The sequence below is a fragment of the Lepidochelys kempii genome, chromosome 1 (assembly GCF_965140265.1).
Source record: "Lepidochelys kempii isolate rLepKem1 chromosome 1, rLepKem1.hap2, whole genome shotgun sequence".
Taxonomy (NCBI): Eukaryota; Metazoa; Chordata; order Testudines; family Cheloniidae; genus Lepidochelys; species Lepidochelys kempii.
In genome coordinates, this window is record NC_133256.1 from 197,818,622 (window position 1) to 197,843,040 (window position 24,419).

The window sequence follows — 24,419 nt, forward strand, 5'->3', positions numbered from 1 at the left end:
AACCCCAGGTGTCAAGATAATCAAATGGACTATCACCTGATTAAGCGGCCATTCTTTGGCAGGAAGAAGGGTGCGAGTGAGAAATTTACCTCTTGGCAATGGAACAGCTGGGGTTTCCCATGGAAACAATTTAAAAATGAGGAAAAGTTATAAAAATGAACAACAGAAGCCCCAAATCACCTCTCTCCCTTCATCTCTTCTCATGGCATCAACCATGTTTGAAAGACAAAAGCATAACTGAATTGCGGGAGGGGTCCTGGCTGGAGGTATCTAGCCAGATTGCTGTCGGCATGTTGTAAGAGAAACCTTTTTGCTGTAAATTCACTTAGCTTATTAAGTTAGGTATTAGCTTGCATTTAACCTTTTATTTCTTTGTATCCAATTATGACTTACATGCCTCATTACTCGTAATCACATAAAATCTATCTTTCTGTAGTTAATAAACTTTTTTTTTTATTGTTTTATCTAAACCCATGTGTTTGGATTGAAGTGTTTGGGAAACTCCATTTGAGATATGGTATTTGCATATTATTTTTTATTAATGAAATTATGAACTTTAGATGAGCTTGTATTGTCCAGAAGGAAAGAGCAGGGCAGTACAAGACATGTCTGGGGACAAGTCTGGGACTGGGAATTTGCTGGTGTCACTCTGCAATATAGTTCAGGAGTGGCTGGCTAAGAGCACTCATATAACTCAGCTGGGAATAGTTTACATGCTAGAGGCTGTGTGAGAGCTAGCCAGGAGTGGCTGCTCTCACAGCAAAGCAGTGTAAAAGGCACCCCAGGCTGGAGAACTGAGGGGACACAATTGTCTAACAGTCCTGTACCCTGGGTAAGGTCACAGAAATCTCTCGCCATTTTACACTAACATTCAGGGTGGTAGTACAGGGCACAGGCAGTCATAGGAGTTTTTAACCACTGTATCACTGCGAGCTGCTCCTAGCAGTGTTTAACATGGTGGTAAAAACACCAATGATCTGTTTATACTAGTGATCCCACTGTTACAACAATGGTGGAGCTGCAATGATGGGAGTGCAAAGGTAGGAGATTTCCAAAAAGTGTCTAGCATATACACAGCCAGAAATTATTTGGAAAGCAGAATTTGCCCAGACAGTCAACTCCTAGCTTAATAAGATTTCACTGTAAGATGAAAATAAGAATTGGAAAGGATGGGAAGTCACCATCCTCCCTCCTTCTCAGACACTCATACCTTGATCTTGCAAAGAGCACATTGTACACAGACTGCTCATCTTCTGAGAGTTTTAACCGATGCAACTGAGTGCGTCGCTCAGGCAGAGATACCTAGAGAGAAAACACAAACAGAGTCAGCCATTTACTGTGTAGAGATTTCAGAAAGCCCCACGATCACTGCTGATTCCTTCAGCTTCATTGAATCCAACATCACCGAACAACGTATGCAAGACTCTGCTGTCTCAGATCGAACAGCTTGTCGTTCCCCAGGCCAGATGGCCCAGGAATGCTGTGCAGGCAACATGCTCAGCTCCTTGGGAGGAAATCTTTCACACTGCTTTGGATAGAACGCTGAAGCCCCTGTGGCCTTCTACAGAGCAGGGTTTCCTGTGGTCCTCCACACAACGTTCAAGAGTCAAGGAATAACCACAAGATGGCAGCCATGAGCCGACGTGTGGCAGAAGCCATGGATCACCAGGCCTAACAGGATGGCGCTATATTTTAAAATGGGTCAAGCACGTCAGGTCCTAAATGGGTAGGATGTGATAAGGATGGGATGAGGTTTCTCATCTGATTTGAATCTTTAAAATACAAAAATCCTTCACTCAAATTAAAGATGCTAAGCCATGTAGAGCACTCCCTGTTGGCTCTGCATCTGCAGGTACAGTAACACCCTCAGGTTCCTCATCACAGCCACAGTAGCTAACAAGCGAGGCTGATACGGAGAGAGATAGTTTGGGCAGAGTTAGAGAATATATACACAGAAGGAACATCTACTATGTCCACTGAAACTTAAAAATCCTATTGGATAGGCATCCCTACAGCCCACATACATGCATCCCCAGCCACCTTCCCTGCAGGTTCAACAGCTAAGAGTGAACATGCCTCATTTGAGGTGAGGTGATCGTTCTGGAAGCAGATGCCAGAGAGATTATTGAACATTTGTCACCTCAGGCAACAATCCCACCCAACTCCAGCCCCAACGCCATTGCTGAAAACCCCTCCCCCCAGCTTGTAGTTCATCCCTCCAGATGCCAAGTTCCCGGGCATTCTTAACATAAGAAATAGCAAGGTTAAGGATGAACTCACAATTGCCAACCCCAAACATTCAAAAACTGAGTCCAGCCCCACCAAAATAAAAAAAGATTAAAAAAGTAATGTTGGGTTCTTTTTATTAGCCTTCTGTTTTTCCATCCCTTAGGCTATACTTGCTTCACATTTTCATGCTTTTCTCTGCAATCATGAGGGCCAGAAACTTACTTATTTTAAATTAAAGCTGAGACTCTCATACAATATCATGATCCCAGGAGCTGGGGCTTTAGGAAAAACACTAAAAATAACAAAACCTCAAAAATCACTAGAGTTGGCAACACTGAGCTATAAAACATTTAATTTGCTAATATATTGCATGGAAAGAAATCAGATGCCTTATATTCCTCTTTGAATATTGAGACTCACTACTGGGTTTCTCCTCTGCTCTACAGTTCCAAAGAGGATCACACCTGCCAGTCACTGACCAACAACAACGTGCTGCTGCATTTTGACCCAGCTTTTAGTCCAAGAGTTAACATAGTGTAGCACAGATCTCAGGAAATGGCATCCTTCTTTCTGTGCTAAACCTAATCATCCTAAAGCAATCATGGTACAAACTGGGTGTTTAGAGAGCTGTTAAGCTCTGCTTGGTTAGCACTCAGGTTTAAAGGAAGTCAAATGCTCTGTTTATATCAGTCAGTATTAAAAGGCAAAACAAACAACTAAGCCTCAATTGCTACATGCTTACTAGGGCATGACTAATTTCTGGGGTTGAGAAAGCAGCTACTTGGTACACCGTTCACAGTTAGGTACTACAAGCTAGCTGCACAACCTTTCTAGATGTAGCCTTTTATAAAATATATATTATTTATTTAAAAAAAAAAAAAAAGTTCTGTATGCTGAGATACCCCAAATAATCCCTTAGAGGAAACCAATTGCTATCTTAAATTGTAAGTAGCCATGGAAGGCCATCTTTGGTATTTCATTGCTGTTAAAATCCTAGTAGTAGGAACGGCTAGCCTGAATAAGATAAATTTGATACCTGATTATTTCTCTTCTCAGAGTATCCAGGCTCACCATTCTGACCTGGCCATTTGTTGGATGTAAGAATTCAGTTCACTGACTCTCTGCTCTGTAGAATATTTTAAATTTCCTAACTTCATTAGGAAAACAACAATATATAATGAGCTTTTTGTTCCATTTTGGGAAGCTGGGTTGGTTTCCCTGAAGAGGAAGCCAAGCCTCCTTGCTGGTGAATGACAGGGTCTGGTCTTGCATCCTAAACTGCAGAACAAAGGGAAAAACCAGTCGCAGAGTGACAAGCCTGTATATGAAAAACTACCATCTGATTGCTACATGGAGGGCACAGATCCCTTTCCCACACCCAGAAGAGGAGAGAGGTCATTACCAGGGGCTTGCCAGTCGAGTCCAATTGGTCCTTGGTTCTCCGCAATAAGAGACTCCTGGTTAAGATACTCAATCTCTCTCCCCCTTTCTTTGTATTGTTATCTACCTGATTCTTCCATAGCTTGAATTCATCAAAGGGAGAGCAACGCAGAAACCTACCAGGAGAGGAGAGAAAAGACAATGAATGCCAGTTTAAGTGAAGTTCTTTGGTTAGTCTCAAGAAGATCAGAAGAGAATTGGATTGCTTCCCTTCCAAAACAGCCTTGTGTTCTGTTTACATCAAATTCCCTCAAACAAAAGCCCACAACAGTAACAGAATCTATATTCAGACTTAGCACTGACACATCTTTGTACACTAAAACACAAACTGCCTGATGATCAGAGAAATCTTGCTCCCAATGGTGCTAGGGGGCAGTGCTGTTGGTTCAGCAGGGATCACCTCCTCTTAGTTAGTATACCTCTGAACACCTCATTTTTTATTCATTTATTTTTAAGATGGCAAAAAGAAAAATAGCATAAGAATTTGCCAAAAGGCATCACATTTAATGCTTCAAACTCCCATCTCTCTAAAAACAAACAAACAATCTGTTCATCTCAAGTTTGTGCAAAAGTTCCCCTCCAATCAGCCAGCTTGAAGCTAAACTCAGAGATTAAACCAGATATTTTTGATTGTTTTCAAAAGTAACAAGTGTTCAACCCACTTACGACCCAACTAGAGCCACTTTTTGCAGAGCCATCTAAATTCGTAACTAATTTGGTGGAAACTACTGTAATAAGCACACGCTCCCTCATTTTAATGAAGCCCTAGCAATGCCACAGGAGAGAAACAATGACTGTTGAGTGAACACAGCTGTTCATTAAGGTCAATGCCATGGTCAGTTCAATTCTCCTGTAAGAACATACAATAGATTAATAACTAACTTAACCCCCTTGCTTATGGAAGCAAAACTATAAGCAATAGGTCAATGGCCCAGGATACAGAGCAACTAGGCTGTGGACCACCTTATCTGCAGGTGTAGAATCTAATGCCATACAAAGAACTGAGATAAAACTACTAGCCTAGCCAAAATCCAGTCACCTGAGAAATCTGCACTACCATAAGTTGCTTGGTGGTATTGAATTACTAAAGAATAACCGGATTGGGAATCCCCACCACTAGCAAAGTTACTCTACACCAGGATCTTTGGTTTAAGATGACTGGACGATGCCCATAGACAAAGCTATGGTTACCAGGGTTATATTGTTTCCCACGCGGTCAGCTTACCTGAGCAGTGAGTACATATCCAGCAGGTTGTTCTGTATAGGCGTCCCGGTGACAGCCCATCTGGCACTGGCTCTCAGTTTGCACACAGCTATAGAGGTCTGAACTTTGGGGTTTTTGATATTGTGGGCCTCATCCAGTATAATCCGAGCCCAGGCTACTCGGAGCAGAGGAGAGCAGGGACATGGTGTATCCTGGAGGAGAAAGCAGGCTTGAATTTATAATTCTATATGAGGCTGGGGGGAAAACACCCCACATCCTGGAAAGCCACAAGTCGATAGGGTTTTTTTGGCAGGAAGTCTTTCCCTGGTGGAAGTCCCCACAAATGTGAGCAGAGGTCTTAGCAGTCACCACTTCTATTGAGGTTCTCTCTCCACCCCTTTATAACATGCACTGCTTATTTCAGTCAAGTAGCTCTGCAAAACTGTCAAGAAAGTCTACTAGCCCCAGATCAAAGTGTCCTTGGCTGTCCTTTACCATGATTATGGATGATAATGAAAAAAAAATGCGTATTTTAATATCCTGCCCAAAAACATATTCATTCTGGACAAGCAGAATTTTGCCAGGTTATGACAAAAGGATAAATGTAATGCATCCCAAAAGATAAATCCCATCTCATTAATCCATGAGGGGAGATTTTACATTTACAAGTGTGTGGAAATACATAGATCCAATGGCTGCGGGAGACATATTTGGGTCTCTTGTGCATACAGATGTAAGGCATAAAAGTTAATATCATATACAAAGTGCACCCAGGGAATTGAAGTGTACTTCATCTGTACCATACAGCCAATTGAAAGTAGTTTTGACTTTAGTGTATATCTACACTGCAAGAACACACACATGGCTGGTCCATGTCAGCTGACTCAGGCTTGCGGGCCTCAGGGTGCAGGTCTATAAAACTGCAATGTGGACAGACATTTGGGCTTGGGCTGGAGTCCAAGCCCTGGTTAGTTACTACTATTAAAAGTAACATGATTATTGTAACAAAGCTTAGGATAGATACTCTACTTTTTCTGTTTACTTTGTGCACTTGACAACTTGATTGTCTCCAGTCAGTTTCTCCTGTTTGTATAAGTCTCTCACAGCAACGGGGGATGAAAAAGTAATATTTTTCCCATGTTCAATAATCTTAGGTGTTTCTTGTAACAATAATAGGTCAATCTAGTATGATTTTTAAGTCTCTCTGTATAAAGCAGCCCCCTTGTCAACTGCATGTATCTCACCCCCACATCATGTTCCTCAGCAGGGACCTCTCCCTCTTCCTTCTTCGTGGGAATTTCTTTGGAGAGAAGATGGTAGGTGGTGACAACAATGTCATATTCAGAGAGGCTGTACAAAAAGAAGAGACATGCTTGTCAGCAATGAGACCCATCAGGAACCCCTTCTGCAAGGCAGCAAAACCAACACTCAAGGATGAACATGTAGGATGCTGTTCTGTAAGAGCCAGTACTTCAATCAATCCTGACTCCCTATGCCTCCTACAGTTCTACTGCTGGGAGCTTCTCCCCAAGACAGTTCAGCCAGTGAGCCTCCTGCTTAGCGCTTTGCTTCTCCTGCGCAGAATTGCTATGGCTTTGCACTTACGCCTCTACTTGCTTGTTCCGGTTGGGTCCATGGTACAGACAGACCCTCAGTTTGCCACTGCTTACATGTCTCTCAACCTCCTTTTTCCAGTGGTGGATCAGGGATGCTGGACAGATGATTAAAGTACCTCGGGAGAGGACGACAGAGGAATCTTAAATAGAAAGACAAGAAAAGGAAGAGATTTCAGAATCTTCTCATTTGAGTACAATTAGCATGGGATTTTCCAACCAGCTGCCTTGACTTTCCAAACCTTCCATCTATTTAGAGGAGCAGGCCCACTTTTCCCATTCACATGGTTCAGCAAAGTAGATGTGTCTTTTATAAGTGTTTCAGTTCTTCAGTGTATTCCTGCAGTTGTACATTTTGGAGAAAAATCTGTACAATATTAAAAACACTACACGCAAACAAAAATATTTTAAAGCTCAGCTTATTTTTCATGTACTTGACATACTTTTGTTGCTATTTTGCATTAACAAAAATTTCATGCATGAAGCCTTACTAGAATAATAAATAAGGATTTCAATATGAAGCACTGAAAGACTAAAGTGCCTTATTATCACACTTAATTATTTCTGTTTTAGCATGCTGAAAGTCTAGGAAAAAAAGCCAGAATGTGACATCTCATGAAAATCATCTATGCAAATATTTAAGTTTTGTTTTAGGAAAAAGAAATACTGATTGCTTAAGACACACAGAAAATCCTGGTAACATTTTTGGGAGGAATAAAAAAAACAAAACTCATAACAAATTAAATAAGGATGGAGCCATCATTCTGAGAAAATAAATTAATAACGAACGTTTCTGTATACAAGTCAGTTCTGTGCACGTGTGCATACAGGATACACCAGTGCAATCAGAACTTGAAAAGTCTGCAGGGTTGGGGTTTTTTTTGTTTTTTTTTCCCCAGACTGTAGGAGGACATATGCAATCTCCACTTGCTTTAGTACAAGATATGCATAACATTACCTAGCTTCTATGCTTCAAAACTAAGTATAGATTAAACACCCATAGGGCAGAGGTGGGCAAACGTTTTGGCCCAAGAGCCACATCGGGGTGGGGAAATTGCTTGCAGGGCCATGAATGTAGGGCTGGGGCAGGGGGGAGTGCGGTGTGCAGGAAGGAGCTCAGGGAAAGGGGCTGGGGCACAGGAGGGGTGCACAATGTACGAGGGGACTCAGGGAAGGGGGTTGGGGTGCAGGAGGCGGCTCAGGGCAGTGGTGCAGGGAGGTGTGTAGGAGAGGTGCGGCAGGGGGTTGGAGTGCAGGGAGGGGTGCAGGAGGAGGCTCAGGGCAGGGGATTAGGGTGCAGGGAGGGTATGGGGTGCGGCAGGGGGCGTGGGCTCCAGCCCGGCACCGCTTTCCTGGAGCAGCTCCGGAGCAGCAGCGGCCCGCACTGCGGCCAGGGCAGGTGGCTCCGACTTCACACCACTCCAGGAAGTGGCCAGCACCATGTCCCTGCGGCCCCCTGGGGGAGGGGGCACAGAGGGCTCTGCGCACCTGTGGGTACCTCCCCCAAAGCTTTCATTGGCTGCGGTTCCCCATTCCCGGCCAATAGGAGCTTCGGGGAAGGAACCCACAGGCAGGAGCTGCGCGCGGAGCCCTCTGCCACCCCATTCCCCAGGGACGTGGTGCTAGCTGCTTCCCGGAGCGGCACGGGGCCCACAGAACCACACGGGTGGCAAATCCGCGGGCCGCATCCAAAGCCCTGAGGGGCCAGATTTGGCCCGTGGGCCATAGTTTGCCCACCCCTGCCATAGGGAATTCTTTCCCTCACCCTCAGAGATGGAATGGTGTTTTTAGTTCTCTGTACCACATAGTGCTGGCAGAATCCTCCTTACTGAGATTCAAGGAGGGGTGGGGAATTACACACAAAACCCCCCACAAACTAATAGTCATTTGGATCCCAAGAATATCTCCAAGGGTAAATGGTAATAGGTGAGTTCTATAGCAGTGTTTGGATTTCTCACAGACACATCCTTAGCAATCTTGCTAGGACTTTGACCAACCAAATAGCATAACATCCAACAAAGATTTAAGAAAGACCTGTAGTTCCTACATACTGGGCAGGCAGGCAGATGGGCAGACTATGGCCCCCCACACACAGTTACTAAACTCCACCCAACTAAGGGGCACATTTAACAGCTTGCAGAAATCCCAGGGGCAAACATAAGGGAAAAATGTAGCCTTCTGATATTCACGTGCAACTCACTGACTTCAGAAGGAGCTGCATACATATCCAAGGGCAAGACTGTATATTACTTGCACATAATGGAGCAGTATGCATCTGCCTTAATCCTGGCTAAATGGAGACAGACTACAAATCCCAGCATTCACATCTCTATCCTGATTGAGTGGAGCACTATGATCCCAGAATACACTTTCTGCAGGCTGCACCTCCAGAGCCAAGTGTAGGGCAGCCACTTTGTAGCACACTGTGGGTCAGACTTGGACCATCCAGGTACCACAACGCATGTTGCCCACACACAGTGCAATCTTTTAGAGAGCCCAGACACTTGAAGTACCAGCACTGTTTTGCAGTATAATTGTTCTATACCGTGTTTCGACAGCCACATTTCCAATTTCTTCTCCTTTCCTTTCCCCTTCTCTAGCCTTTTCTGGGCCAGAATGAGTGCAATCATTGTTAGAGTCTTCCCCAGGCCCATATCATCTGCTGGAAGAAAAAGAAGAGGGAAAGTCAAGATTATGGCATGGAATGAGTCTGCATAGCTCAAATCTATGCTGAACCAAATCAAACTCCCAAGTAACATAGTATGATATTTGTTGATCTTGAAGAACTTACTACTGTAAGCTATGATTTGGTATGGGCTGCTGACCCATATCTGGATGCGAGACAAGGAAACCAGGATTCTCCAGGAAATGGATCCTGACTAAAATACGCTTTCACCACTGCCACCATGGTGGAGAATTAATTACAAGGCATGTTCTTGCCAGAAAAATGCACCCCAAACTGATACATTGCATTATGATGTTACTTACCCAGAATTCCTCCACAGGGTCTCTGACTCTCCCTCCAGAGTAGCCATGCAAGTGCTTGCTTCTGGTGCAGCAACAATGGGATCTGAAAAGATTAAGTACGGAATGTAAAGTGTAATTGCCGTTCAGAGACATTGCTCTCAGACATTTCTGTCCTCAATGCCAAGTTGATCAAACAGTCAAGTTCTGTTTTAGGGCAACTGTACACTCAGCACTTGTCTGTCAGTTTTCTTTCCAAACCAATACAAACATCTCAGAGTGGTACTAGTTACTCTGAGATCAGACTTTTTGCAATAGCAAGACACTATAAATGTTACAAGACAGATTAACTTGTGCTAGTACTTCACAAACAAGCTGGAAGAAATTTTTAAATGTACAATATTTGTAAAGAAATATGAAAGATCTTTTATGAGCATGTCATTTTAAAAGCTTTATTTTACTATGAAAGAGATCACCGTCTGAGAAACAGATCTATCCAGTGTAGGAAAGTTTAAAAAACAATAATTGAGTTTTTATCCTTGGGAATCATGTCTAGCAAATAATGCAACTTCTGACCCTGTATGTTATATTATTGTATAAGCATCCAAACTAATTTATCATATGACCTGTAGTGGAAATCTGAGGTGTTATTGAGAGTAAAGGAATTTTTTCATGACTAACTACATTTATCAACCATCAACTTCTAATAATGTTGGAGGAGGTCAAGTTTGACCATTTATTCATTCTCTTAGTATTCCTCTACTATATAGGACTGATTTCTGTACTTGAGTAAGGAAAAAAGCTATTTTTAATAATGAAATAGTCATCTGATTGTGGCAGAGAGTTGGCAATGGCATAGCTATCAGCATTTTTATAGAGTAGCTGTCACTATAGTTCTTCATGAGGATTAAAGAATGACAATTAAATCTGCCCAGCAGGGACAGACTTTCTTTTGGTTCCCCAGACTCTGTTCGTGCAATACTGTGGCAAAAAGGGCTAATGTGATCTTTGGCTATATAAACATGGGAGTAGTGAGTATATGGGTGATTTTATCTCTGTACACATTATTGGTATGGCTGACACTGGAATACTGCACACAAGTCTGATATCCACATTTTAAAAGAGGATGTTGAAAAATTAGCTTATCAAAAAGATTGAGAGGTGACTTGATTACAGCATATAAGTACCTTCACAGAGAAAAAATGCCAGATATTAAAGGGCTCTCTATTCTAGTAGAGAAAGGTGTTAACAAAAACAAACGGCTTGAAGCTGAAGCCAGACAAATTCAAATTAGAAATAAGGCACAAGTTTTTAAAATAGTGAGGGTGACTAGCCACTGGAACAAATTACCAAGGGTGGATTCCCCATTTCTTGGAGTCTTCAAAGGCTGGATGCCTTTCTGAAAGATGTGCTTTAGCCAAGTTATGCTTTGGGCTCAATACAGAGGTAATTGGGTGAAATTTAATGGCCTGAGACATACTGGAAGTCAGATTAGATGATCTAATGATCTTTTCAGTCTTTAAACTCTATGAAACTATGAATTGCTAAAAGGCTTTGCAGCACATATCTGCAAAATTTGGGAGCTAACTGTACTTACCACCCTTCACTGTCTATTCCATAGGGAGTGCTCTAATCTACAACACAGCTTGGGCTAAATTCTATGGTAGGTTAGAGTACATACAAAAAGAATAAGAAGTGGGCAGCTGTGTCTGAGACCAGCACAGAGGATCGCAATTAAGATGATGATCAGAGGAAGAATGAGTAGTAGAAGAACTGTGAAGAGATATGCACTGTACTACTCATGCCATGTAAAGACAGAGAACTTCAGTCTCTAAGCTTGTTCACTTAACACCTTTCACTAGTGCCAGACTCACTATTCAAACCATCTCAAGTTATTTTCCTGCAGGGAAAAAACCATATGTGATTATGTATTAAGAACTGTATCATAATGCATACACACAAGGGGGCTGAATTATGGTTGTCCAGGCAGCCTTAATCTGGCATTTCCTAACTGTCGAGTAAGTGACTTTACATCCTAAACAACATTATTTCAGCATAGTTTTTGTATGTCATATTTAGACTAAAGCAGCACCCAGAGAATCAGGATCAGAGCCCCATTGTGCTAGGTGCTCTGTAAATACATACATAGACATGGCCTCTATCCCAAAGACTTTACAATCTTAGAGAAGAAGAAAAGTGATAAGGTTCCAATGTAGCTGACAGAACGCTAAAAGTCTTCTGGTAAAACTGAAGATTCATACGTCACTCGCAGTACTGCAGTTTGCTCTTCCTACAAAAAAATGATAGGAGCGAAGGACAAACCTCTGCTTTTTATTGATGCACCTCTTGGCTTAAGTGGAACAGTATACATAAGGCAGTACATTTGTCTAGGAATAGGTAATACGTTGGAATTGCCCATTTTATAGCATAATCCCTGACATTATGTTTCATAATGGAGATTACATGAAACTGTGAATCAAATTGAGTACTGCTCTCTCTTGCTACTGGCTCACCTTCAACCCAGATGGGTCCTCAGCCACAGTCTCCTCTGTGGGGCAGGATTCTAGAGATCTGTGAAGATGGTTAATGGCATCACTTGTGGCACTGTGCACTGCCCTGAGTCGATCTTCAGTCATTCTGCCTCCGTACAATCCCTGCACACTGGCGCTTGCTAGGAAAAGGCAGCACAGTGAATGAGCACTGTTTATAGCACTAATTCCCACTAATAAGCTCAGAGGCTAAAAGGCATGGTTAAATGGCTACAGGCTTCCAGAAAACACCACAGTGCACCTCCCTGGTAACAAACATGGATGAGTGTGATTAAAAATTGATTGTTTTATTTTTTAATTTAAGTTAAATAGAGGTTTATTTTTAAAAAAACTTAAATGTGAAATTGACAACACAGGTTAAAGCTTAAATCTATTAAAATCATGTAAAAATAAACATTAAGCAAACATTAACAAAAAACATTAAGCAGTACATGTCTGCTGCCAAGTTTTAAAGACAAAAAAAATCAAACCATTGAACTAGTGGAAGTTACTGGCTAAGCACCTGGAGCCAGAGTTTGTTGAAGTGCTAAACCAGCTTTTGTCAGCAGGTGCAAAAAGAATATTTTCTTCATTTCAGTTTATTCATCTAGTTCTTCAAACCTTAAGAAACCAACTGGGTGTTGAAAAAACAGAAACGTTTGTTTTCCCCTCTTCCAATCCATGAATAAAAACTAGGTGTTAGAGGATGAGATCTATTAGCTTTAAAATCTGGAAGGACATGGTGACCAGAAACAAATCAGTTCAATTCACTAACTACAGATAATACTTCCTTTGTTTAATAAATCAGTTTTAAATGCAAAACATGCTTTAATAAATTTTGATGAATTTTTTTCTTATGTATCCAGAACATTTTAGTTTTATTTAATAAAAAAATTAAATGGTGCTTTTGTGTATTTTTGACTGAATTTGAATTTCCATCCAAACAGAGCTTAACACAAATCACAAGTAAAATTAATCATAATCGAGTAAATAAGAAATTCTTAATTTTTAAATTTTTATTAAAAATGATGAATTATGCATCTGAATAAATGTAAATTAAGCTATATAAATGCTTAAATAAATGTGTATAGATATAGAGAGGAAAAAAGGACAAAGTGTAGTGTAAAAGCTATATTTAGTTGCAAATAAACATGTTTTAATGGTTACCAACCAATAAGAATCCTTTCTTTAGAAAAACTAAAGAGTACAATGCAAAACAAAATTTAAACTGATGATTTAAATCAAGATTTCCGGCTTGCTGTTTTAAATAACCTTGATTTAAATCAAACCACCCTGCAAGGAATTAGTATTTGATCACACTGCCTAATCCCCATGGGCAACATAGAGCTAACTTTTTTCATATATCTTATAGGTCACCAAACCCACCTACCCACGGAGTTCTCCACTTGGTTCAGGATGGAGAATAGCATACTGGGATCTATACTCTGCTTAATGAAGGACCACGTCAGCAGTTTGCCAGAAACCAACCTAACAAAATAAAGCAAAGTTTCTGACTCCCCGATGTACCCAGATATTCCTTCTATCAGGATTTACTCCTCAAGATACCTCATTGTACTTTTCTCTACACTAAGATTCTATGGAAGAAAGCAACTAGAAATTTACTGGAATAAGCTCTTGCTCATCCACAGAGTTTAGGATTCCCTCCAAACTGCTGCTTGATTATGGTACCTAATCTGAAAAAAGCCAACTGCTAGCTAGCAAGTAGGCCTAGTTTCTTGCTGCCCACTCAACCTTACCTCCATAGACACTACTGTAGTATTGACTGGGTCCCAGAGAGGGAGCTGAGCTGCAGCCATGCAATCCTAGAGAGGTTTTAGCAAGAGGATCCTGGAATGGCTGTGGGTTTTTCAGATGCACAGACTTGGATGGTTCAGTGGTCGTCCTGCTGAATGGGTTGCACAGAGATTCTTCCTGATTGTCACTACTCACACTGTTCCCTGTTTGAGAAGGGAAACATTCAAGGTTAATCGCTCGGCAATGGACTTTGTAGTCTCTCAGCTTTAGGTCAACATTTCAAGTGTGGCACAGTGGAGAAGGGACCAAAAGGTTTCACTTAACAAGGACCATTCAGTGGCGTATTTGAGACATGGGAGTCTCAGTTCTGTTCCCAGAGGATCTGTCCATGTTACAAGGGGTGTCCTTCTTGACACTCTCAGCATGTACAAGTGCCCAGGAACAAATGGCCCAGTGAATCTGAGAGGGTCCATCTCATCCACAGGTGATTAATACAGTTAATTAGGTTAGTGAATTAGCATACAGGATTGTGAAGAAACTCCAAAAGTATCCGCTCAACCACATCTGGCCACAAAATGGCAGATGAAGTTTAGTACATTGTACACCTGAGGCAAAATAATTGAAATACCTTGTACAAAAAGTAAGGTTCTCAACAGAGAGAAAAAGTTAACCCTTAGGATACTGGTCAGTTAGACACAGGTGACGTACATGATTTGCCTTAAGTCATACAGTCAAGTACTGGCAGAACTGGAACAGAATCCAGAAATTCTGGAGTCTAGTCATGTGCTCAAGTCATGAGAGAAAACCACCTCTCAATTAAAAAAAATTTAAAAAAATAAAATAATCAACTTTAATACATTCCTTCATTCATTTTCAGGTGTTTCAATTAATATGCTGTGTCCAGCTTCCTAGCATTCCCATGGCTCTATATATGCAACACACCATGTATGAACTTATACCTTATGTACACACTGTAGTCGGACACACCACTTGGCAAAATACTGACCAATCCTCTTACCTGCCTCTGCACTTTCTGCTGTTGAGAGGCTGAGAGCACTGAGCGCAGCTTCCAAACCCTGCACTTGCTTTAATAATCTTTCGCCTTTATCCGGTAGGGCCTGAAGATTCACTGTCGCCAAAGTGCTCTGAAAAACAAAACCCAAAAATCCATGTCTTATCTACTTGGTACTGATATCCACCCCCAACTACTTCCAACCAGTCTCCTCTACACAGAACCGTCAAAAGTAAAAAGGGTAAGACTTGCATTCTAGGAAGTCAGATATTTTAACCTAATTCTGCAATCTCCAAAATATTTGTAAGTGTAACGTAGTTCGTATAAGGATTATATCAATCTCTGGAGCATCTTTAACCAGAAAATAAGATAACTATTATTAAATTTTAGGGGAGGGGAATTAGGAACCCCTGATTCCCTAAGATTATGAGAAGGGGAACACAACCAGCATAGCCTAAAGATCTCAACAGCTCTCCAAGGCACTAAGTCTAGATTGCTTTCTTTATTCATTATTTTTACTCCTTTCTACACCATGTTATCCAACAGAAGCAATAGTTCTAGTAGCGAGATCTAAATTCTATTTTGACTTATGCGGGATCAACAGAATTTCTAAGTTTTCAGATCTTTATAATTAGTAATTATGAACAAAAGCGAAAGAACACATCTTGTTTTCTCCATCCCAGAGTAAGCATGCAAAGCTGGAATCATAAATATTCTCCACGATGTCTTTTTAAAGTCATTTTTCCAAAGTATTACCAAACTTTTAAAAAGTGAACATGGCTGCAGTCTCCTCCATTTGATGCAATTTTGGGTGCTTCCCAAAATAGGTAGACAGACATGTACTAGCACTTCTCAAGCAAAGTTGCAAATAGCACTCAGGCTAGTCTCCTAAGTACAATCCTGCCTGACCCCAGGTACGGATTTGCGGAACTAGCCCTAGCTGTTGCCCATCCCACTGCAGCCACACGACTATCTGTAGTACGCTAGGTCGAGCGGAGATAGCACGTGTCTACTCACTCTGGAAAGCGCTCCCTCAGCTGCTATGTAGACACAGCCTAAGGTGCAGCCCATATGCTGCTGACATGGCCCTCAGAGAAGAAAATACTAAGTACCCCCAAGCTAGAGGATATGAAGTTCTCTCACACAGTGTTTTAAGTGTATATAGATCCAACTGATTTGTGTCTAGCCTGAGTTTTCAGAAGCCTGAAGTGATCACCTTTCTCTAAGTACTCCAGAGAGTACTGCCTTACATATACTGCTCGGTAGGGGTTATTAGTTTTGACTGAGCTGATGCAAACAGCTGCCTCGAGACTGGGAAGAGCAAAAGTGAAGTGTATAATAGAAACAACAACCTTTTTCTGTTTCAGCTGGACTGTAAGATGGTTCTGAAGGGCTTTGGTGTCCAGGGTTTCTTCCTTTTGCAAAGATGTTGCAACTCCTGAAGAGGAAGAGAAAATCCTTTGCTCACTCTTCCCAGATGTTCTCTCACGAACCTCCCCCTGTTGCAAATCCAATACTGACCCATCAGGTTGGTCTTTGCCCAACTTGGAAGAAACAAACACAATTTCACCTTCATCACTGTTAGTATTTTGAGTTACATATTTTCGCTCCCCTGGCACTATTCCTGCCTTTGATGGTGCTGGCTGTGCAACTGGGCCTCCTTCAGAGGGCACTTGGAGCAATGCTGATGGTATTGACAAGTCTGTAGCCTCCTGGGAAATCACACACTCTCTGGGTGTCACATTCTTCTCTCTAGCCTTCCCACCAGCATCTACCTTCACTTCTATTCCTTTGCCCCTGTTGCTTTTTGAGTCTCCCTTTCTGAGCTGCTCCTCTCTCAGTGGCTCAGTGCTTGTTTTTTGGCTGTCAAGGCTTGGGGATGAAGGCTTCAATTTCCTTTCTCTATGCAAGGCATCTTTCACTGGCTTCGCACATGCCTCCTCCTCTATTTGCTCAGAGGGTTTCTCAGACTCTCCACTGGTGCCGTATTTTTGTTTATCCCCAGAAAGGTTTCTCTCTTTCTGAGCCTCAGACTGACTTGATTTAGCTCTGGTCCCTGTTCCCTTCCCAAGTTCTGTGTCACTCCTCTTCTCCCCAGACTGTTTTTTCTTAATCTTCATTCCCACTGGATGCTCTCTTCCCATCTGGGATTCAGATGTCAGTTTCTCCTCCTTCTTTTTATCTAATGCCTGCTCTCTCTTTTCCTTCTGTTTCCCTCCTTCGATGTTATTTTTTTCCCTGTTGCCTTTATTAAGTAGCTTCCAGGAGGACAGTTCACAATTCTTGTCTAGAACTTTGAATGGATTTCGCTGACCATTGGGATTAAGGAATAGCTCTGATGCATACTGGGATTCTGCATCTACTGGCGGTTTGATGGCTTCGGAATCCTGCAAAATATGCAAATAAAATTATTCTTTAGAACATGAATTAGGAAAGAATATTACCCCATCCACACCCTCAACCATGCCATAACCCACTCAAGAAAGATCAGATTCTGGGAATATCACCCTTCCCATAACTCCAGCTAGGCTGTGTCAGAGCCGCCATCCTTCTGTTCAAGTACTAGTAAGTGCCTGGCTGTAGAAGGCACTAATGAGAAGCATAAAGCTGATTCCTTGCACCCACTGCCCCAGGGACTAAGCAGGATGTCTCATCAACCATGCAGCCTCTGGGAATGGGGATAGGGGGAAAAAGAGAAGAGACCACAGCTGGATACTGAACCCAAGTTGCCCACAATCCAGAGTACTCCCTGTACTTTGGTCTGAGGCAGTTAGTTTTATCTAAGCCTGTAAAGAGAGGCCCCTGCGTGAAATATTTCATTTTAAGAACAGCGGCTTGACACCTGAAATCCAGATGGAGCATTGCACGCTGGAACCGATAGCCCGTCGCAGGTTGAACTACAGGTTGCATAGTGGACAAATGTAAACAATTGCATGCTGTGAGCAACAGAGAGCTTAAATATAAATGACACACATGTACCTGCCATGGGATGCTCCCACACCACCTCTTCCCTTCCATCTTACTTTTAAGGCATCGATAGTATAGCCTAGTAGACAATAAAAGAAACCATGAGCTCCGAAAGCAAGTTTAACACATATACCAGTATGTTCCATCACAGAGAATCTTTACAAATTCAGTTTGCACAGGCAGTGTCCCAGACAGACTCTCTGGATCTGCACTTTACAGGGATTTGTCTGCATTTAGTATATCGCTCAAGACCTTTGGAAAAATAAACAAGATCAAATTTAGTAACTGCCCAATGCATAGCTTTCTATAATATTAAAATCCTCTGGATACATTCATTTCCTCTGCTTATAGTTCCTCTCTTGTCTTGAAACAAAAACTGAAGGTGTGGTGACACGGAACATTCAACACGATTCAGTCATTGATTATGATCAAAGTCTTGGGAACCCCTCATGGTTTACCAAAGCCCAAATTTCTTTGCCTTTTAAGAGATGGGCTGTGCAATGCATTTCTCTGAAGCCGGGGGCGGTGGGGAAAGGAAGGCGTTTGGCTATGGAATAAGAGGGAGGCTTCTTTTTTAATTTGGCAGCTGACAAACAGAGCTCTGTGAGATGCTTTTACTGGATTGCAGCTGTTTTCTATTTAATCATTGTGAATTTTAATTGAACACATGTTGAGAGCTTATGTGGGATATAAATATAAATAAATAATTGTATCAAAGAAAAACCTTTTATGATAACATGACATTGTTACAAGTAAATAATTGGATCACTGAATAGAATAAGTTGGTTCTTAACATGAAAGGAGCCAAAATTTTGAAAGTTATTGAATAAATGAATCAAAAAATGGAAGAACAATGATAAGAAAGCCTTGTTTAAGTTTTTCAAGGAAGGCATTGGGAGTCAGAAAATTGGGTTCCATTCCACCACCTACTTGCTTAACTTCTTAAACTCAAGTTTCCTAACCGTAAAAAAGGGTAATACCCATCTCATAGGAGACTGTGCACAAGCAATTAACAAAAATATGTTAAATCAATGTCAAAACTACAAGTAGCATTAACTTGCATATAGATTGTATCTATACATTCACATATAGATCTATCACCTATATGACAGAAATACCCATGTGACAAATTGGGGTAGCATCTGATTAATAATCACACACCTGTGTGATTTATCACATAACTGTAACACCTGCCAAATAATCCAACTCCCCAGGATTTATTTTAACATTTCCAACTGCTGAGCAGCTTCAAACAGTTGATGCTAAACAAACAAACATCATTAATCTGCCAAACAAATGTTTCCTCCCCACCCCTACTGTAGAATTTCCCTCAAAAACCATACATGTCAGAGACCTACAATGATCTTGGGCCAGTGACAACTTTAGTGTCCAATATCCAATGGCCCAGCAGGACTAGAAATGGGATATTGACATCACTGAAGGGGAGAGCTGAGCCTTTCTAGTGGGACCTGGCTCTCATTTTTAGTCCTGGGCTGGCCAGAGCTAGACTAAATTATGACATTTTTATGTACAGGATTCTATTTTACACCATTTATTAGTGTTAATTCTCTCTGTCTGAGCTCAGCCCATTTGGACTCATGCTGACCAAGACACAGGCACAAGGACACAAAAAATAGTACTATGATTTTTTTAAATCTCTGTAATGTTCCTAAAATAGATTTTCCTGTAACATGTGTGTCATACAGAGACTACAGGACGACACTCTATAAAAGTTATACCAGCACTTGTTTCTGATGATCTGGATAACTCAGAAATGGCTTTAGCACGCACGATTAATGTGATCATCACAAACTCATGCCAATAAAATTCTTATATCACATCACTGTTTACTATCTATACAAACTATGTCTAGCCAATAGAAACTGAACTTTGTTGGGAGCTGCTTTTTGTAGGCCTTGCAGTGTCCAACACACATACAATCCATCCAATGATATCTACAATTTAACGTTGTAAGAGTCAGACTGTTTTAAAATGATGCCAATTTCAGTACAACAAAGACATCCCACCTCAATCCAGATATTTACATTCTATGCTCTTAGGAACTGGAACCTGCCATATATGAAAAATAATATGCAAACCTGCAGAAATGTATATACCAAGCAGGATAGTGATCAGGCTGTGCTGCCACAAGAAGGAAGAGTTATCCTAACTTTTCAAATTAATAGGAATTACATGCTGTACATGTTCCCTTTGGACAAACCTACTTGTATTCTTCTCTGTCCTGTTGCTGAATCAGAACTTGCAGCTCCACCATGTACTTCTCATGGATCAAGCAGTAGGAAGCAGGAAGGCTGAAGGTGGGGGGAAAAGATTTGAGCTGTCTGAGTAAGAGCAATAGCAGAAACAAATGCTTAAGGCAAAATCCTTAGAGGAAGATCTCAAAGACACCTTCGTTCAGAGACATGTAGGAGGTCAGGTTCACCGAACTAACAGCTCATTGTCGGGGCTCCCCAAACAGCCCCCAATTCACTTAAAATTAATAAAAGAGCTAATCCCTTCTCTCTCTTAGTTTCCAGCACTTAAGACACGAAATGCCATTTATGTAACAAAAACAGTGGTTTTCTTGAACCCATGATTAACTCAGGTCTTCTGTATTGTTTTGGTATAATTTATAAAGGGGTAGTCAAGATGGGAGACAATTGAATCTCTGGTTTCTATATAGAAAGATTAAGAGGCAAGATATTGATATTACTAGCTAATCTGTGGGTGAACTGCAGGATGGTCTATGGCTACATCTACAAACCACAGCATTTTGTAACCCATGATGAGTATATATGATGCATACGGGCATCCGAGTTGAAGGTGTGTAGGCTAGTTGGAGATACAGGCTGACATTTTACATCCTGACATATCTCCTTTACCATGACTACAAAAAAGTTGATAACTGTTAATCAGTTGGTGTGATCAGTCTGCTGCCTATCATGATGACTATTATCGCATTGTTCCTTTGTGTTTCCCTCACTTATCTGTATCACTTATCTTAGTCTTAGACTGTGAGCTTTTTGGGTCAGAGACCATCTTTTTGATCTGTGTTTGTACCACAGCTAGTGCAATGGGGTCCTGGCCTCTGACTAGAGCTCCTAGGAACTATGATAATAAAAACATTAAATAATAGGATACTCTACAGGCTCTCTGTGGGGATTAGGATGTTTCTGCCTTCCTATAAATCCGTTCCACACTCAGATTATATGTTTAAACTGCAATGCCCCTCAGAACAAATATACAGCAGCTGCCTTTGCTTAGTAATGAATATTGTTATAATGTAATCTGAGAGCGGATCCAACACTGGAAAACCTAAGGTGACACACACCGCATCCCAGGCTGTGCCGTGACAGCTCAGCATCACCCCAGAGGATGGGGCGAGTACGTGTGCAGAACAGGAACCTCCGAGTCCCTAAACCTACTGTGCAGGGAGGGTGAATCCGCAGGGCGCCTGGTCCTGGACCCCGCACATGTAGAAGCTTTTCCCTTTGTTTGGCCCATCGCAGACGCCTGTTTTCAGGAAACAGAGAGACCCTGGTGGGGGGGGGGAAGAAAAGCAGCCTTGTGAGACTCAGCCTCCCAGCATCCGCTCCACTCTGAGACCCGGGGCTAGGGCGCTCCTCCAGCCCCGGGGATACCCCCAGCCCCAGGAGACCCCCCCCACGCCCAGTTTGGGGACCCCGCGCCAGGGACACCCCCCCCCCCCCGGGGAAAAAAAAGAAGAAACCCGGGCCCAGGGAGGCCGCCTCAGAAAAGCCCAGCCCGACCCGGGGGACCCCGCAGCCCCCCAGGCATGTCACGGCGGCTCCGCCCCTCACCGTGCCCCGCGCACCGCACCGCCTCCATCCCCAGGCCTCAAAGCCCCCGCGCGGTCCCGGCCCCGGCAGAGTCTCCGGGAAACGCGTCCCGCCGGCCCCGCCCCCGCTCTGGGAGTCAGCCAATCCGACATATGGATCCGGCCTCGTCACTGACACAGTGGCCAGTAGGAGCGGGGCGGGAGGATGGCCAGCCAATCGCAGCGGGGCACAGCCCTCCAATCTCTCCGTCTCTCTCTGCGCGGGCCCTCAGCTTTCGAATGGTGGGGAAGAGGCGGGCAAAGCTAAGGGGGCAGGTCATTGGTGGGAAGCCAACCAATGAGACCTGGCGAGAACTCCTCCTTGCCCTCCCCCGCCTACACACCCCGTGGGACGCCCCGTCCCACCCCGAGGCCGGGTCTTGTGCGTGTTTCTTGATGAAGAAACCTGCTCCCCGCCCCCTCCCCCCCCCCCGGTCCCCGGCGCGCGGTGCCCGCTGCGCACGCAGCTGGAGCACAAGGTGCCTTGCAGTTGCTCTGCTCGTGCCGGGCGTGTCCAGTGCTCCTTGCCTGCCTGCACCATTTCTGATCTGCCCCTGGGGAAGGGCTGGATATTTGGCCCAGGGCACCGGGCAACTCCCCCCCTGCTCTCGCTAGAAATGGCACCGAGCTGTACGGCTGGAGGGGACTTCAGTAGATCATGTCGTCCATCCATCCCCTTGCGCAGAGGCAGGATTAGGGTGATCAGATAGCAAGGGTGAAAAATCCGGAGGGGGTGGCGGGCAATAGGCACCACCTATATAAGACAAAGCCCCAAACGTTGGGACTGTCCCTATAAAATCAGGACATCGGGTCATACTAGGCAGGACTAAGTAAACCTAGACCATCCCAAATGTGTTTGTCCAACCTGTTCTTAAAACCCTCCAGCGACAGGGATTCCACAACCTCCCTTGGAAGCCTCTTCCAGAGCTTAACCACCCTTACAGTTAGAAAGTTTTTCCTAATATCTAACCTAAATTTCCCTAGCTGCAGATTAAGCCCAGTACTTCTTTTCCTACTGTCAGTGGAGATGGAGAACAGTCAATCACTATCCTCTTTGTAACAGCCTGTAACTTATTTGAAGACTGTTATCAGGTCCCCCTCAGGCTTCTTTTCTCAAGACTAAACATGCCCAGTTCTTTTTAACCTTTTCTCATAGATCAGGTTTTGTAAACCTTTTGTTGCTCTCCTCTGGACTCTCTCCAATTTGTCCAAATCTTTCCTAAAGTGTAGCACCTAGAACTGGACACAGTACTACAGCTGAGACCTCACCATTGTCAAGTAGATCAGGACAATTACCTCCCATGGCTTACATTCAACACTCCTGTTAATATACTCCAGAATGATATTAGTCTTTTTTGCAACTGCATCACATTGTTGGTGCATATTCAGTTTGTGATCTATTGTATCCTCCAGATTCTTTTCAGCAGTACAACTATCTAGCCAGTTATTCCCCATTTTGTAGTTGTTTATTTGATTTTTCCTTCCTGAGTAAAATACGTTGTACTTATCTTTATTGAATTTCATCTTGTTGAATTCAGACCAATTCTCCAATTTGTGAAAGTCATTTTGAGTTCTAATCCTATTGTCCAAAGTACTTGCAACCTTGCAGCTTGGTGTCATCTGTAAATTTTGTAAGCATGCTCTCCACTCCATTATCCAAGTCAATGAAAATATTGAATAGTACTGGTCCCATGATTGATCTCTATGGGACCCTACTAAATATACCCTCCCAGTTTGACAGTGAACCATTCGTTGATAGCTACTCTTTGAGTACAGTCTTTCACCCAGTTTTTCATTGACCTTAAGAACGTAAGACAGGCCACACTGGATCAGAGCAAAGGTCCATCAAGCCTAGTATCCTGTCTTCCGCCAATGGCCAATACCAGGTGCCCCAGAGGGATTGAACAGAACACGTAATCATCAAGTGATCCATCCCCTGTTGCCCATTCCCAGCTTCTGGCAAACAGAGGCTAGGGACACCAACCCTGCCCATCCTGGCTAATAGCCATTGATGGACCTATCCTCCATGAATTTATCTAGTTCTTTTTTGACCTTATAGCAATTTCATCTAGATCGCATTTCCCTAGTTTGCTTACGTGAATGTCATGGGGACTGTGTCAAACGCCTTACTAAAATCAAGATATATCACATCCACTGCTTTCCTCCATCCACTAGGCGAGTAACCCTGTCAAAGTAAAGAAATCAGGTTATTCTGGAGTAATTTTTGTTATTGACAAATCCATGTTGGCTATTCCTTATAACCTATTTTTCCTCTAGAGGCTTAAAAATGATTGTTTTTTTTTCATAGATTCATAGATATTTAGGTCAGAAGGGACCATTATGATCATCTAGTCTGACCTCCTGCACAATGCAGGCCACAGAACTTCACCCACCACTCCTAAAAAAGACCTCACACCTATATCTGTGCTATTGAAGTCCTCAAATTGTAGTTTGAAGACCTCAAGGAGCAGAGAATCCTCCAGCAAGTGACCCATGCCCCATGCTACAGAGGAAGGCGAAAAACCTCCAGGGCCTTCCAATCTGCCCTGGAGGAAAATTCCTTCCCGACCCCAAATATGGCGATCAGCTAAACCCTGAGCATATGGGCAAGATTCATCAGCCAGATACTACAGAAAATTCTTTCCCGGGTAACTTGGATCTTACCCCATCTAAAAACCCATCACAGGCCATTGGGCCTATTTACCATGAATATTTAATTACCAAAACCATGTTATCCCATCATACCATCTCCTCCATAAACTTATCGAGTTTAATCTTAAAGCAAGATAGATCTTTTGCCCCCACCACTTCCCTCGGAAGGCTATTCCAAAACTTCACTCCTCTGATGGTTAGAAACCTTCGTCTAATT

The 24,419-nt window shown here is 42.7% G+C and overlaps 1 protein-coding gene across 3 annotated transcripts in view; it reads right to left on the bottom strand.

The window, feature by feature from the left end:
* Nucleotides 1-21,614, bottom strand: part of TTF2 (transcription termination factor 2) — a 35,062-nt gene extending 13,448 nt beyond the window's left edge. For 2 of the 3 annotated variants that reach the window (XM_073307912.1, XM_073307891.1), the window contains exons 1-15: nt 21,534-21,614; nt 21,138-21,249; nt 19,938-20,024; nt 17,725-17,791; nt 16,098-17,132; nt 14,752-14,878; nt 13,736-13,936; nt 11,964-12,121; nt 9,475-9,556; nt 9,032-9,148; nt 6,479-6,629; nt 6,118-6,223; nt 4,895-5,085; nt 3,632-3,785; nt 1,211-1,302 (exon numbers count right to left, since the gene is read on the bottom strand). In XM_073307912.1, the coding sequence (XP_073164013.1) occupies nt 1,211-1,302; nt 3,632-3,785; nt 4,895-5,085; nt 6,118-6,223; nt 6,479-6,629; nt 9,032-9,148; nt 9,475-9,556; nt 11,964-12,121; nt 13,736-13,936; nt 14,752-14,878; nt 16,098-17,132; nt 17,725-17,791; nt 19,938-20,024; nt 21,138-21,249; nt 21,534-21,561 (2,708 nt within the window). In that variant the 5' untranslated portion in view covers nt 21,562-21,614. The remainder of the gene's footprint in view (nt 1-1,210; nt 1,303-3,631; nt 3,786-4,894; nt 5,086-6,117; nt 6,224-6,478; nt 6,630-9,031; nt 9,149-9,474; nt 9,557-11,963; nt 12,122-13,735; nt 13,937-14,751; nt 14,879-16,097; nt 17,133-17,724; nt 17,792-19,937; nt 20,025-21,137; nt 21,250-21,533) is intronic. The other variant, XM_073307902.1, reaches the window with a different exon arrangement.
* Between the last annotated feature and the right edge of the window lie 2,805 nt (nt 21,615-24,419).